This window comes from Branchiostoma floridae, chromosome 17 (assembly GCF_000003815.2).
Source record: "Branchiostoma floridae strain S238N-H82 chromosome 17, Bfl_VNyyK, whole genome shotgun sequence".
Lineage (NCBI taxonomy): Eukaryota > Metazoa > Chordata > Leptocardii > Amphioxiformes > Branchiostomatidae > Branchiostoma > Branchiostoma floridae.
In genome coordinates, this window is record NC_049995.1 from 11,561,328 (window position 1) to 11,575,536 (window position 14,209).

At 40.5% G+C, this 14,209-nt stretch overlaps 2 protein-coding genes across 4 annotated transcripts in view; one reads left to right on the forward strand and one right to left on the reverse strand.

Annotated features, from left to right (window-relative positions):
- LOC118404269 (sulfotransferase family cytosolic 1B member 1-like) overlaps window positions 1–4,883 on the reverse strand; it is a 6,302-nt gene extending 1,419 nt beyond the window's left edge. For 2 of the 3 annotated variants that reach the window (XM_035803328.1, XM_035803330.1), the window contains exons 1-5: window positions 4,776–4,883; window positions 2,432–2,573; window positions 1,752–1,975; window positions 950–1,097; window positions 453–547 (exon numbers count right to left, since the gene is read on the reverse strand). In XM_035803328.1, coding sequence (XP_035659221.1) covers window positions 453–547; window positions 950–1,097; window positions 1,752–1,975; window positions 2,432–2,567 — 603 coding nt within the window. In that variant the 5' untranslated portion in view covers window positions 2,568–2,573; window positions 4,776–4,883. Of the gene's footprint in view, window positions 1–452; window positions 548–949; window positions 1,098–1,751; window positions 1,976–2,431; window positions 2,574–3,180; window positions 3,266–4,775 lie in introns of all 3 variants that reach the window. The other variant, XM_035803329.1, reaches the window with a different exon arrangement.
- LOC118404268 (serine/threonine-protein kinase 3-like) overlaps window positions 1–13,737 on the forward strand; it is a gene marked incomplete in the record, with an annotated part of 24,841 nt that extends 11,104 nt beyond the window's left edge. Inside the window, 7 exon segments of the mRNA XM_035803327.1 lie at window positions 6,091–6,258; window positions 7,509–7,646; window positions 8,148–8,255; window positions 8,780–8,898; window positions 9,645–9,772; window positions 10,286–10,488; window positions 12,522–13,737. Coding sequence (XP_035659220.1) covers window positions 6,091–6,258; window positions 7,509–7,646; window positions 8,148–8,255; window positions 8,780–8,898; window positions 9,645–9,772; window positions 10,286–10,488; window positions 12,522–12,680 — 1,023 coding nt within the window.
- Window positions 13,738–14,209: the final 472 nt, after the last annotated feature.

Consider the following 14,209-nt stretch of genomic DNA (forward strand, 5'->3'; position numbering starts at 1 on the left):
CTCTAGGGCTGGGTACCGGTACAGAAAATTCAGGTCCAGGTCCGGTTCAGGTGCAAAGGATCAGGTCCAGGTCCGGACCTGAACCTGGACCTGATGCACTATGACTCATACCAATGGCCATTTCACTAGAAAGAAATCTGTTTGGTGGAGTATTAGACTTACACTGGCGTTTTAAAATCCTACAACGATAACTGCACCTGTACGATTGGCTGTAAAACTTGGTAGAAATTACTATAAACTCTACTCCACTTCACTCTTGTTATTTTCTTCCACCTACAAGCGCCAAAACGTGTGAATGCCTTATAAAATAATTTGTCAATTTTCTAATCGGTCCAACATCCGGTCTACCTAATTTTTTCAGGTCCGGTTTTTCTGGACCGGTCCAATACGAAAAACTGGGTTTGTACCGGTACGCTGAACCGATACCCATCCCTAGCGTGCTCTATATGTACCTTTTTCATGTCCTCATACTTGAGGAAGAGGAAGTGGGGGTCGTCTCGCATCTGCCACCAACCCAAGACATGGTCTTCATATGGTCCATATGGCACTATACATCATCATACATATAAATAAACATGTATGTATCGATATCGTTATGTGTGCAGTCATCATGTACATTTTAGTCTCCAAGCAGAGGTTGAGTTGCGAAGATATAGTAGTGAGAGGAGCGAGCCGGTAAAACCCCAACTACTACTATACAAATGGACTCAACCTCTGCTTGGAGAATACTAGTAGTAGTAAATGGTATGCACAAAATCACACTGAAAGAGCACTACTCAATGGAAGGTTTGATTAAAGTAAGAAGTACCAGTAATCATTCCAAAATGCTTGCACAACAAATATTTTAAAATTCATGATGTTAACAATGTATACGTAACAATTTCTCTAGGAAAACAAAGATACTAGTATGGCATTTGTAAGAAACATTTTCTGTCTATGTACTTATTACCTTTTCCGTTGAGGAAGTTTTGAGCAAAGGCATCGAATGGAATGTTGTCCGTCAGACGTACACCAGTCAACTCCATAACTTTGTTGCCAAAATGGTAGAGTGACACAACTGTGTCCTTTGGGTTCCTCATAGGCACCAGGATTTTCACCTTTTAAGGTTATCAAGTAGAATAAAGATATATTCATAAGTCAAGTTATACATTTGTAGAAATTTTTTTACCAGGAGTATATGAACAAAGAGTATTGCTGTTGGCAGTATGTTCCTGTTTTGTTGCATACTTAATTCCACAATAGGACTCTCAAACGTGTCACATTATTTTGTAATTGAGAAAGAGAGGAATGGTGATAGATATAAATCATGCAGATGTGAACCTCATTTGCATACTTGCGACACTATGAATCTAAGTAAAGGTGAACATTGTTAGACAAAGATCATGCAAATTAGGGTCAGATGATTTATAAAAAAATACCACAGTATATTTTTTTTGCTATTTTCAATTGGTAGAGAAGATCATGAGCTAAGACAAATTTTGCAAAAAAATTTTAGTCCTTATTTACATAATTAGTAGGAAATACTTCACTTGAAAAGGGTCAACTCTCCTCTACTTCGCTCTTCTTATTTTCTTGAACCAATACACCTCAAAACACTTTTGTTCATTCTCTAATAGGTCCAACATCCGGTCCACTAAATTTTTTTCAGGTCTGGTCGTCGACTGGTCCAACAAGAAAAAAGCGTTTTGTACCGGTACATCATACTGACCCACCCCTACAGTGTACTATTTGATTTTCTTCTGGTGATGTACCTTATTCTGTGGCTTAGATATCCCTTTTGGTTGAAACTCAATAGGCAGGTGTGTTATCATAAGGCGAGGGGAGGGCGTCTCTGCTTGTGTGACATAGCCTGGGTGTGGACGTGTTGGTAGCTTCAACTCCAAGGGCCCCGGTGAAATGAAGTTTTCTCCGCTCCTGTCTGTTATTCCTACAGCTTGTAGGATCTTAGCCACTATCTCCACCAGCCAGTTTGTCCCTTGGAAAAAAAAGCAGAATATCGAAAAGGCCATGTTCATTTGATTATACAGATAACATCCTCTGGGAACCCCAAAACTGATACAAGTGTGCAAATAAAAAGTTGCCTTCATTGTGAAATCTAAGGGGTCAGGAAGGTTGAACAAATGACTGAAAACACAGAATGTGGTATAGATTCTTTCTCATGTATGTTCTTTTACATCTTCCCCTATGACCTTGGAATTGACCTTGCCATTCTATGACATTGGTATTTGTTTTCCTATATATTTTTTGCATTCTAAAGGCATATGTTGGCTCATTTTTTATTTTTGGATATGGCCAAAAATTGATATGCACACGTGTACAAATTGTAATACATACAAAAATGTATAATCAAATCAACATGGCCATAGATGTAAAAGAAAATAAACAATTTATCATCAAGATTAAGATCGATTTTAAAAATGTGCAAAAATACCTGTCTTTGGAAAAGTTGCCACAACGATGTCATCGTCTCGAATCTGGAAGTCGGGCAGAACGTCGAGGGTTTCCATGGTGAGGTCCCGAGGGAAACAAACCCCCTTGTACTCCCAGATGGTCTCCTCAATACTCATTGTGCTCTGATGAAACCAACAAACTTGTAAGTCAACTAAAGAGGCAACATTTTCGAGAAAATGCAGAATGTTTTTCCCGTAGCATTTTGTCAGGCTACTTGGACACAATACTGAGGGTCTGCATGGAGGGTCCTGACAACGCTTTACGCTAAATTCGGGACGATCGACAACGCTTTACGTTAAATTCACGAAGGCCGGCAACGTTTTACGCTAAATTCAGAAAGGCTGGCAACGGTTTTCGCTATTTAAAGATGTTGCCCAATTTTCCTGTCAAGCATAAAGATGAACCACATACTAGAGTCGGCCTGAATGTTCTGTCTTGCTGTTTCTGTTATTGACTCAAATAGAAATCAACGAGTAGATACATGTAGGTGTTGTTATAAACACATGTACACGTAAGCCTACACAGGCTTTGACTCATTCTTTGCATTCTCAGGCATTCGGATGTAGGGATTGGGAGTGACCAAGTTAAGCCGGACAAGAAAATCCGGATACATAAAGAACAAGTTACAAATGTTACCGAATTGGTGTTACCGATTTAAACATTCTGTAGAGTACGAAACTACTACAATGCAAACAAATAGTGAAGATAAACGTTTGACTGCAGTTTTACCTGTCAATGCCGAGAACAGCCCGTGTCGATTTAGATGGTCTGGTATGTAGGCAGTAGGACTCGGAGCTGCCTTTATGCCTAAAAACTGGTTAGACCGGTGATTATGAATCACAAATGAACAGACCGAATCACGAATGAACAGACTGAAGGAGATAATAGCCTTTTGCATATGTAACTATAGTAGTCTGTCCGTAATTAGATGGAAATTTTCAACAACTTAACGTATCTGGTTAGTACTCATGTTGAACGTTTTCATGTCACACAGTGACGTTACACAGGCCACCAGAAACTTAAACCCGAAATGATAGGTATGTTTTGATTTATGATATTGAGAAAACTGTGGCTGCATTGACCACTCGATGCACAGTTCAGTGTGGGTGAGGCGTCGCAAGGGAAGTCCGGGAAATTTGTGAAATCCTTACCCCTGAAACGCCGCGTCCTGAGTTTTTGTAAGAAAATTTTGATTTGATGGATATTATATAAAGCTAAATCTAATGACATTTCTATCAGCAAAAAAGGTGTTTGAGGTTGACACGTCACATCCCCAACATATTTTCAGCATTTCGAGCGCCAAAGGCACGAGGCGGCGCAACGGGAGGACCATGGAAATTTTGAAATCTTGAACCTCTAAGATGATATTTCCTGCATTTTGATAGGCAAATTTTGCTGCCAGACTAAGCTAGCTACCTTCAATAACATTCCCATTAACGGCAAAAGGTGAGGGCGAGGCCTCCGATACATATTTTGGCTTGTCGATGACCGAATGTGAAAGGATTTGCAAGGGAAATTTTGAAATCTTGATCATCTGAAACGCAATTTCCCATGTTTTGAGGGGCTAAATTCACTGGTAGACTACCCTTCGACTTATGAATTTTGGGAGACCAGGCTACGATTTACGGGTAATTTTTAGGCTAGATTACGCTTTACGTGAAATTTTTAGGCTAGATTACGCTTTACGTGAAATACACTGGCTACGCTTTACAGTCAATTTTCCATCCTCACTACGAATTACGTGAAATAAAATAGCTTCCCTACGAATTACGCGAAATTAAAAGGCCTGCCTACGCCTTACGGAAAAGAGCATACAGACCCTCAATACTATACCATTAGGCTTACCCTATGCTATGCCATGAGCACTTCATTGGAGTAAAAAGAAGAAAAAAACTAATACATCTGCTTGGTTTTTGGAACTGCTCATTAACTATTATACTGCACCAATAGGCTCACCCTATAGTACTGTGTTTGAGGAAAAAGTAATTGCTCATATTCAAAACAACAGCTGATATCTAACCTAAGCTCTGATTGGTTACTGGCAGAAGGAAAAGAAGAAAGAAAGGAAAAGAACACACTACTAGTGTCACTAGCAAAAACAATATATTTCTTACCCTAACAGGGAAAACATACCTAGCCTGAGTTTGAGAAAATGCACAGAAGAGCTGCCACCTATTGATGACGTGGCAACATTATCTATAGCTTGGAAGACAAACAAGACTTAGTCTTTACATGTACTTTGTTCATGGATGGTAGATGCCAGGGTTTACCAGTATCTTGAATTTGTGTATATCCAATTCTATCAGATTAGAAAGCGTACATACCTCCTGTTTGTATGGTGTACAGAGTATACCGGTAGTGTAGAATCTCTCTGTCCCCTTTTTGTCTTCACTGTATGACCACTTACGTATTGGTCAGTTTGTTTAGTCACCGTTTCTTTATGGTCAGTTGAATCAGGTCAGTTTACTCAGGTCAGTTTATTCAGAGATTGTCCATTCAAAGGGCAAGGGGTCAAGAAGGCTTAAATGGCTTTTTTTTAATACTTCAAATATGGATAGGTGACTCGATGAGGATTTTTGGCCCCCTAGTGGCTTGGTATGGTACTGAAGTGGAACTTCCGATGTTGATATCTTGAGTTCTGGAGAAGCTGTGGTTGTGATTTCTTAGTGTCCGGTAGGTAGGGCAGAGAGTAAGTGGTGTCGGCACAGGGGTCAATGAGCCATATCTGGGTCATCAGCTGTGTGTGCGTGTGTGTGTCCCCTATTGTATATTTTGTGGCGAGTAATCAGCCAATATTTAGGCTAAGAGTACTGTGATTCACATGTATGTAAAGGACAAGTTGGGCTTTTAGAATGAAACGAACAAAGCATTCGTTTCCATGATAGGATAACAGTTTCTTCATATGTTTGGTCAGCATTTGTTGATACCATGGTTGCCCTCTACTCATATTTCCAAGAGATCTAAAATCTGATACCTGACAGAGCTCAAACTACTGGGTGCATGTGCACCCAGGTGCACCCAAAATTGGAACTGTGCACCCAAGTATTTTCTGTGGGTGCACAGGGTGCACGCAAATATTTTCTTGGGTTTATTTTATCTATTAAAGGGTTAGAAAGAAATAAAAATGTCTGTCATGGTACTTGTTTAAGAATTTGATAGCATGTAACTATGTTTTCTTACTAGGTTTTTCTAACATTCTACTTAAATTTAAGTGTTGCACCCAAAAAATTTTTGGTGCACCCAATTTTTTAAGCTGGGTGCACCAGTGCACCTTATCCCAAAAATGAATTTCGAGCCGCCTGAGAAACAGGTTCGGACACAGAAGGACTGTCAGTCAACTTAAAACCAGAAATTGAGTATTCCACTTTTTGTGTGTTTTATACTGCACATGCTATGGTAGTGTGGTGACAGATAGCTTTTGATGTAAGGAAGAAGATGTATAGGTTTAGGCCCGCTAGCAACTTGGTCTGGAACTGTAGTGTCATTTTACAAAGTTGTTTGTTGTTTTCAGGACACCATGGCGAAGAGGAACACAGTTAGGATGAGATTGTAAGGAAGAAGTTGTGTGGGTTTGGGCCCCCCAGCAAGTTGCTCTGGCACTGCAGTAGCAGTTTTTTAAATGTTGTTTGCTATTTTCAGGACACCATGGCGAAGAGGAACACAGTGATTGGCACACCGTTCTGGATGGCGCCGGAAGTCATCCAGGAGATCGGCTACGACTGTCTGGCGGACATCTGGTCGCTCGGAATCACGGCGCTGGAGATGGCGGAGGGAAAGCCTCCGTACGCAGACATCCACCCAATGAGGGTGAGTCAGTCACTGTTGGGCCACATTGATTTGATTACTGTAATTGCATTTAAGTTTAGGATTTACTTTCATGGTAGCGTGAAATCAGAGTGTTTGTAGTGGTTTTAATTTCATGGTAGCACCATGCACTGTAGTCTCTTACTACCATGGAAAATGTTCGTGGTGGTTTTAAGTTCACAGTGAAGTGTCCACCACGAAAAACCGCAAACATAAAACTACCGTGAAAATTTCTGAATTTACAGTATATAGATTACATCCTCTAAGAATTCCAAAACTGAGGCGAGTGTACAAATGAAATTTTGAAAAAAAATGAACAAAAAAGGGGTCAGGAAGGTTGAGCAAATGTGTAAACATATATGGAACAATAGATTTTCATATTTTTTCTTTGGCAAAATTCACATTCTTCTTCTTTGACATTGGAATTGACTGTGGCATAGTATGACATAAGTACATCTTTTCCAATATATTTTCAAATCTATGTCACACATTTGTTCATTTTGCTACTGCTTTGCACGATTTACAACATTGCTTTAAAACTTTTTTGAAAATGGCCGAAAAAATATGAGCATGCAGATGTCATCCAAGTATTTAAATCAACAAGGATTTACATGTAACTCAATGAAAACTAGGGTAAAAGCCATATTACGCCAAAAAGCAGTCAATCAAGCAACTGTCAGTGTCACTGACGAAAGATGTTGAATACTATCTGAAACGTCTGACCATTTCCAAAATCATATCCAGTAACTGTTGCTTATGTAACTGCTTTTTAGCGTATCTTATTACCTGGATGTCTAAACTTCATTGACGTAAATGCCATATTTACTTTTTAGGCTTCCTGGGTAGGTTTGACTCTACAATGCAGGGTTGTAGCCAGCCTGAAACCATTTTCCGTGCCCGCGATTTTGAATCCTATCGAGCACCCAAGGTGTGAGACATCGCATCTTTGGTGTACCTAGTTTTGAAATCTAGACCCTCTGAAACGCTATTTCCTGTATCTTGAGGTGTAAATTTTGCTGGTAGACTAAGATGTTCAACAGCTTTAGGTTTTCGTGAAAAATGACACAAGGCAGACAGTTTTATTATATCATAAGTTGATAACGTATCGATTTTTGTCCATCACAGAGGACAGAATGGGCAAAATCTTTTTCCGTCCCCAGCTGCCAAATTCTGTTAAAGGACGGAAGGACAGGTGCTGGCTAGAACCCTGCTACAATCATGAATGTATGTCTCACCTATTCCCTCTTCTCCAGGCCATCTTCATGATCCCCACCAAACCCCCTCCCACCTTCAGGAACCCTGAGAAGTGGAGTCAGGAGTTCATTGACTTCGTGTCTCAGTGTCTCGTCAAGAACCCCCAGCAACGGCCGTCTGCAACACAACTCTTACAGGTACAGTAATTTATAGCATGTGGGGTCATGTGGCATAACTGCAGGGTATTTGGCCCAGAACCGAGAGGTCCTGTTTCAAACCTTGCCATGCTACTGATGTATTGCCTTCGTGAAAGGCAGTTTAAACAAATTGTCTCACTTCACACTGTGGAAATTAGTAGTTTAGGTTGGGGATGTCTCCAATAGGATGTCTCTATATTAAGAGAAATAAGGTGTTGGAAAGCAATTTTCTTCACTGAAATGTCAGATTGATAATCTTACCAGCTCGTTCCTTGCCAGTGGTCGACCAAAAAGGCTAGGGTTGGCTAGTTTTTGCTAGGGTCATTTGCAATGTGATAGCCTGAGTACCATCCACCGTAGTGACCGCTGGCTCAGTATACGTTCGCTTGCTAACCACGGACTTTAGCAAGCAAAAGTACCGAGCCAGCGGTCACTACGGAGGATGGTACTCAGGCTTGCTATGTGATGTTGATGAACTAATTTGTTTCCTCCATTTCTCAGCATCCCTTCATCCGAGCAGCCAAGCCAGCCTACATCCTGAAAGAGATGATCTCAGAGGCACAGGTTGCTAGGCAACGGAGAATGGAACAAGTGGAAGAGGAGAGCCCGGTAAGTGATAGAAAAAAAGAGAGATTTGTCGCTTGGTGACAATACTTAAGGATTAACGACCCGCCCCGAGGTGTATATCGTGTCATAACGCCTGGTCCTTTGCTATAACCACCGAATAAAACCACTGAGTGAGCAAAGCCTGGCTGGAATCTATCAATAATGTGTTACAGCGTCATAACCAACATGGAACAGGGCCTTCTGATTGGTCCGCGGCGCCTGGCTATATGATAATAACAGTTTAAGTAACCATGGATACAGCACATGGGAAAGAGGTTGAATGTTATGTGTTGCTAGGCAGTGGAGGATTGAACAAGTGTAAAAGGAGAAGCCATAATAAGAGGATAAGTGTTTTTGAAAGATTTCTTGTTTGGCAACAGTACTAAGTTTTTTGTAATCAAGGAACTGTACAATAAAAGAAATGTGAAATAGCTGTTAGTAGTAATGATACAAAAAAAGACATAGACATCCGTAAATATGGTTAGGAGTTTTTGACAGTGATGTTGATGCTGTTGCCATGACAACAGGAGGAAGAAGAGGATGATGATGTTGACGCGAGCACGATGCTCCTCGGAGAAGACAACGACACAGGAACGATAAAAGCGTCGGACACACCGCGAGATAGCATGACTGATGTGGATGACAGGTAAGTCTTTCACTGTTTTCTGAAGAATTTGCCTCTTCCTTTTTCATCGTAAACCATACTTTTAGATGGGGACATACATTGTAGATTCGTCAGCCTGCATATGTGGAGTTTGACCTATTAGTATTAGCCAAAGGCATCAAAGCTCTGGACATACAAGAAGCCAGCAAGAGAAGAGATAGCCCTTTGGGATTGTTTGAACACTTGAGCTGTAGCAAAGCTGCATTGCACCTCTACTAAAAGTGGTCAAACCTCTTACGGAGGACGAAGTATGACGCTTTTTCATTACCTAGTTTTGCAATGCAGCTTTGATAATGACTTGCATATTTTAGCCAAGCACCAGATCACCCTTACTCTTCAAGGTAGGTGTGTTGGGTTCTTTAACATACAAGGGTTTGACACTTTAGGCTTACGCTTGAAGATCCCTCATACACAGGGCCCCTGGATCCGAAATGAAGAATGCGATCCCATGTAAAATGTCCGAGCTTGGGGTTGGCACTACTAGTACTGCTAGCTACATGAAAAATCACTATGCTTAAGTTGGTGTCTTTTATATCATACTTTTCATTCCAAAAAGCTGCCTGACCGGGCCCCGGTGTGGAAATATGACATACAATGTAAACCTATTTTTTGGTGTGTTTTTTCCAGTACCGTGGTAGAGAGCAGAACTTTAGGGACCATGATAAAACAGTGACAGTATCATGTTAGAGTCAGACCTGAGTACCATACTTGATGTGTTTTTTTTTCAGTACCATGGTAGAGAGCAGTACTGCTGGTACCATGATCGAGCACAGTGACAGTACCATGTTGGAGTCAGACCTGGGTACCATGGTTATCAACTCTGACGAAGACACAGATGAAGACTCCACTATGAGAAGTCAGTATCTGTTATGACGTACAAAGTATTTGCATTGAACGTAAAGTAATATTGTCACTGATATATTTACATCTTAGAGTTAACCATGTTCATATATAGAGTACATGATTGGAAGGTTTGCAACTATTGATGCATTTTATGTAATTATACTGCATTTTGAGAATATACATGGACTATGTGTTAAGTTTATGTTCACAAACAAGCACTCATTTTTATTTCATGACTGGCAGGCAAAATAGTGTCAGCAGATTTGATTACCTACAGGGGCATACTAATTTAGTATTTAGATTAGCAGATAAATTGATAATTAACATCTTATGCTTACCACCTGCTCTTTGCACTGTTTCACTGTGACATATTTGCAATGTCTAGTAATGATATATATATTTTTTTGTGGTCAAAGTATGATGGTAAAAATCATTGTTCATGATCATATTCTGTGCATCTTTTTCCATTTCCATTCTCCAGAATGTTCAACATTTCTTCATTATTATGGCTTCATCTTTACCACAGGAATAGAAACAGGCAAAGTCAAGAAGGAGAAGTATCGTCCGTCTTTCCTGGACCACTTTGAGAAGAAGGAACAGGACGAGAGAGACCGCCAGTCCGCCGCCAACGGGAACATCACGGCAGAGATCCAGCCGGGTCCGGTTCTCAGGCCTGCATCCGAGGGTTACGGCTTCGTGAGACCGTTTCAGGACGGAGACTTTGAATTTGTGAGTGTTTGTGTTGTTCTGTTTAGTTTGAACAGGAATATTGGGAGTTTGGCAAAAACACATTAACATGGCAAATTCATTCTGAGGTTTTAGCTCAGACCCTTGTCTTAAAGGGGCATTCCACTCCAGAAGGAGTGTTATTTTCCAATAGATAATGTATCAATGAATACATGATCAGCCGACCTTTTGTGAAATTCCACTTGTGGCGAATTACACAACGCGTGTTTGTAAAACAATATGACACTCACTAAACCCATGCAGACCCTACCCATGTATTCCCTATAGGTATAGACACTTCCTTTATCATGAATATTTTCGGCATAAATGAGGGGCGCTAAGCACACCAAGAAGGTCAATTGTTCACAAGATATCAAAGAACACATATCTAGACGTGTTTTTCTTAGCGCCCCTGAAATTAGCTTTGTATCCTAACTTAAGTCAGGCACATTGTATTCAGCCATAGGCTGAGATTGATTTGATTTAATTAGAGAGTACTTCGGGAGTTTTGTAGAAGACTGAATGCTTTTTGATGCGCGTGGGGCTAATGGGTACTCTTTCGTATAATGGTACATAGCATACATTTGTCACTTCTACAATTAATATCTATCGGAAAATAACAGTCCTGTCTGGAGTGGAATGCCCCTTTAAAGTCCTGGGTTTGATGCTCCTGGCATACCTGTTGACATTGGGAAAGACACTTGACCCAAGTTTCCTCACTCCTATTAGATGAAAAGGAGTAGCTTCAGTTAGGGACGTACCTCAGACAGAACTTCCTATGAGGGTCCCATGCAGGGCTCTAGCCAGCGTCCGTTTTTCCGTCAATGATGGGGCCGCGTAGCACAGTGGTAGTGTATTCGGCCCGTGACCGAGAGGCCGCCGGTTCGAATCCGCCTGCCGTGTTGCCGGTCTTGTGCCCTTGGGAAAGGCACTTTACACGACTTTCCTCACTTTACTCATTGACAAGTGAAAAGGAGTCGTCCCTCGGATAGGACGTTAAATGGACTCGTGTTTGGGGAGAGCCACACCCCGGGCACGTAAAAGAACCCGCCACATGTGCGATGGTGTGATGTGAGCGGATCAAACCATTCCGGCCAAAATGGGGTAGGGAATTTCCCGAGCAGCCTCGTAACCCCTGCTTCGCCTATTGAGTGAGTGAAGTCAAGCTTGCTTAAGCTTGATGTTTCTGACTTAGGGAGAAGAGATGCTGCTACAGTTGTCGCTATGGGCCGCTCGTCATCACCATGATGGTAACATCAGGCCCTACGAACCTGATTTAGAAAAAAAAAAAAAAATTGACGGAAATTTGCTGCGTGTGACGGAATTTTTTTTTAACCAATCCTTCAACCTTGATGGACAAAATTCTTGGTGGAAGCTACAGGCGGCTTGGGGACGCTGTCCACGGTCGCAAAGCCACACACTGTTTGTTTTGCTATTGTTATGATTGTTGACTTAGTGTGTCGGCGCCCTTTCGCATACGATAATCTCATTAAAAACCTTTTTTCAAGGTCTCAGTTCTGTCTTTCTAACTTAATTTTTGCGGTTTTCGCGACAATGGGAATTGGCTGACGGAAAAAAAATTCAAGCTGGCTAAAGCCCTGGTCCCATGTTTGAGGAGAATCACACCTTGCAAACATTAAAGAACCTACCACACTAATAAAAAAGAATAGGGGTCTTTGTTAAATAGTTTGCCCCTCTTTACTTAGGAAAAATCCACACACAGACATGCGTACACAAAAAATGTGTCGAGCCCCTACGTTCAGACTACGTTCTACCGCAAGCATACGTACTAAACAGTGTTATACTACTTAATTACAGTCATTTAGTGTGAGTGCATCAAATAAAGCTGTCCAGATATGCAACTTTGCAAACCTAGGCCTGGTGTGTTAACTATGCAAACCTAGTGTATCATGCCATGAAGCAGTTTACCAGGTATGCAATGCAAACAATGTCTACATCCTTTTCCAAGATGTGTCTTGTGTCAGTTACCTTACAAGCCGGAACATTAAATTCCACATTCATGTCGTTCCCTGTAGTTGAAGAACCTGAGTTCTGACGAGCTGCGGAGAAGATTTGAGACATTGGACCAGGAGATGGAGAGGGAAATCGAGGAACTGCGGCGGCGCTACCAAGCCAAGCGCCAACCCATCCTCAACGCCATGGATGCCAAGAAGAAACGACAACAACACTTCTAAAAAGAACCAACTCAGCTCAACATTTATCTTTTGTAAACTTTCTCTACTCCCCGGAAAACTTGAATGAGGCTTTCTGTTTCAAGGCCACCTTAATTGATCTGTTCAACTTTTTTCTGTGATCTGAAAGGAAAATGCTTAAAACTGGAAAAACACAATGGGGGGGTCTGTATGCCTCTTTTCCATAAAGCATAGGCAGCCAATGTCTATTTCCTGCAATTTGTAGGGAAAGATGCCTTATTTACTCTATTTGTAGCGCACCATACAAATTTCGTCAAAGTGTTTTGGGGAGAAAGCCAAATACTTAGTTTTGTTCAGTAAAATTCTTAGTTGGTTTGCAAGAAGCCCAGCCCTTCTGAATAGTGCTTGTATGGCTATAAGAATCCGTTTTTAAGTTGCTGGCAATTTTCTTAACTTTGTACATACTTATCGTTTCCTTTATCTTATTTTTGTGTTCTGTTGCTGTCTCTTAGACCACCCAATGTATAGTTGATAATATATTTCCATGGTCAAAGTAAAAGTTAGGCAAAGTGCATTTTTATTGATTAAACTAATGACGCCAGCAAATTTGGAGGATTGAGGTCCAATTTAGAACTTTTCTTTTGGTAACACTAGTGATAGATAGCTTGTTGGTACTGTGATGTTTGTTGTAAATAATAGGAAACGGTGTAGGTTTTACAATTTTTAGACTCTGCACGGTAGAAAGAACAGTGTCTAGATTTGTAGGTGTTTGATACAAAACTTTGCTTTTATTGCTAGAGGTGTATTTAGATATGTATCGTCATAGCAATGGGAAAAGTTTAAGATTCTGCGACTATTTTTAGTCGATAAGAAAGAATTGAAGGGTGCATGGGCAAAAGATTGGCAATAGGAGTGTGGTAAACAATATTGCATCGAGTTATAGAAACTTTTGTAACATTTTCGGGGAGGAAAGTTGTTAATCTGCACCAAAATTTAATTTTAGGTTCACATCTTTATCGTATCCTTCATTTTGCATCTATGAAATTGTGTTTGTTGCGAGAAATCCATTTTTTTCATATTTTCATTGTCACAAAAACACAAGTGTGTTAAGCATTTACGCACTAGGTACAAATGTATGTACCAATAGGAGTACTGGATATGAAACAAATGCTTTTTGCTAAAACCTATTGTAAAAATGTACCTCACTTTCAAAATTTTTTGGAAGCAATCAGATACCATGTGCCATCATCCTGTGCAGCAATAGTCTTTTCTAGGAAGAACAGGCAACTTCAAATTTTGTAAATTTGGAATATTTTCTAGAAGGAAACATTTTGTAAACTGATGATATTACCAAGCACTTAATGTTTAGCGTCTTTCTACACTTTTTGAAGACAATGTACTGTAGTATTCAGGTGTTACAACAAGAGTTGGAATCACAGTGACAATTTGTACGTAATTTAGGAATGTTGGAAACTGGAGAATTTAAAATGATATCGGGATGCCACAGTAAAAATGTTACATATCACTCGTGACAAAAGGAAATATTGTTGCCAAAATGAGTATAGTTGCCA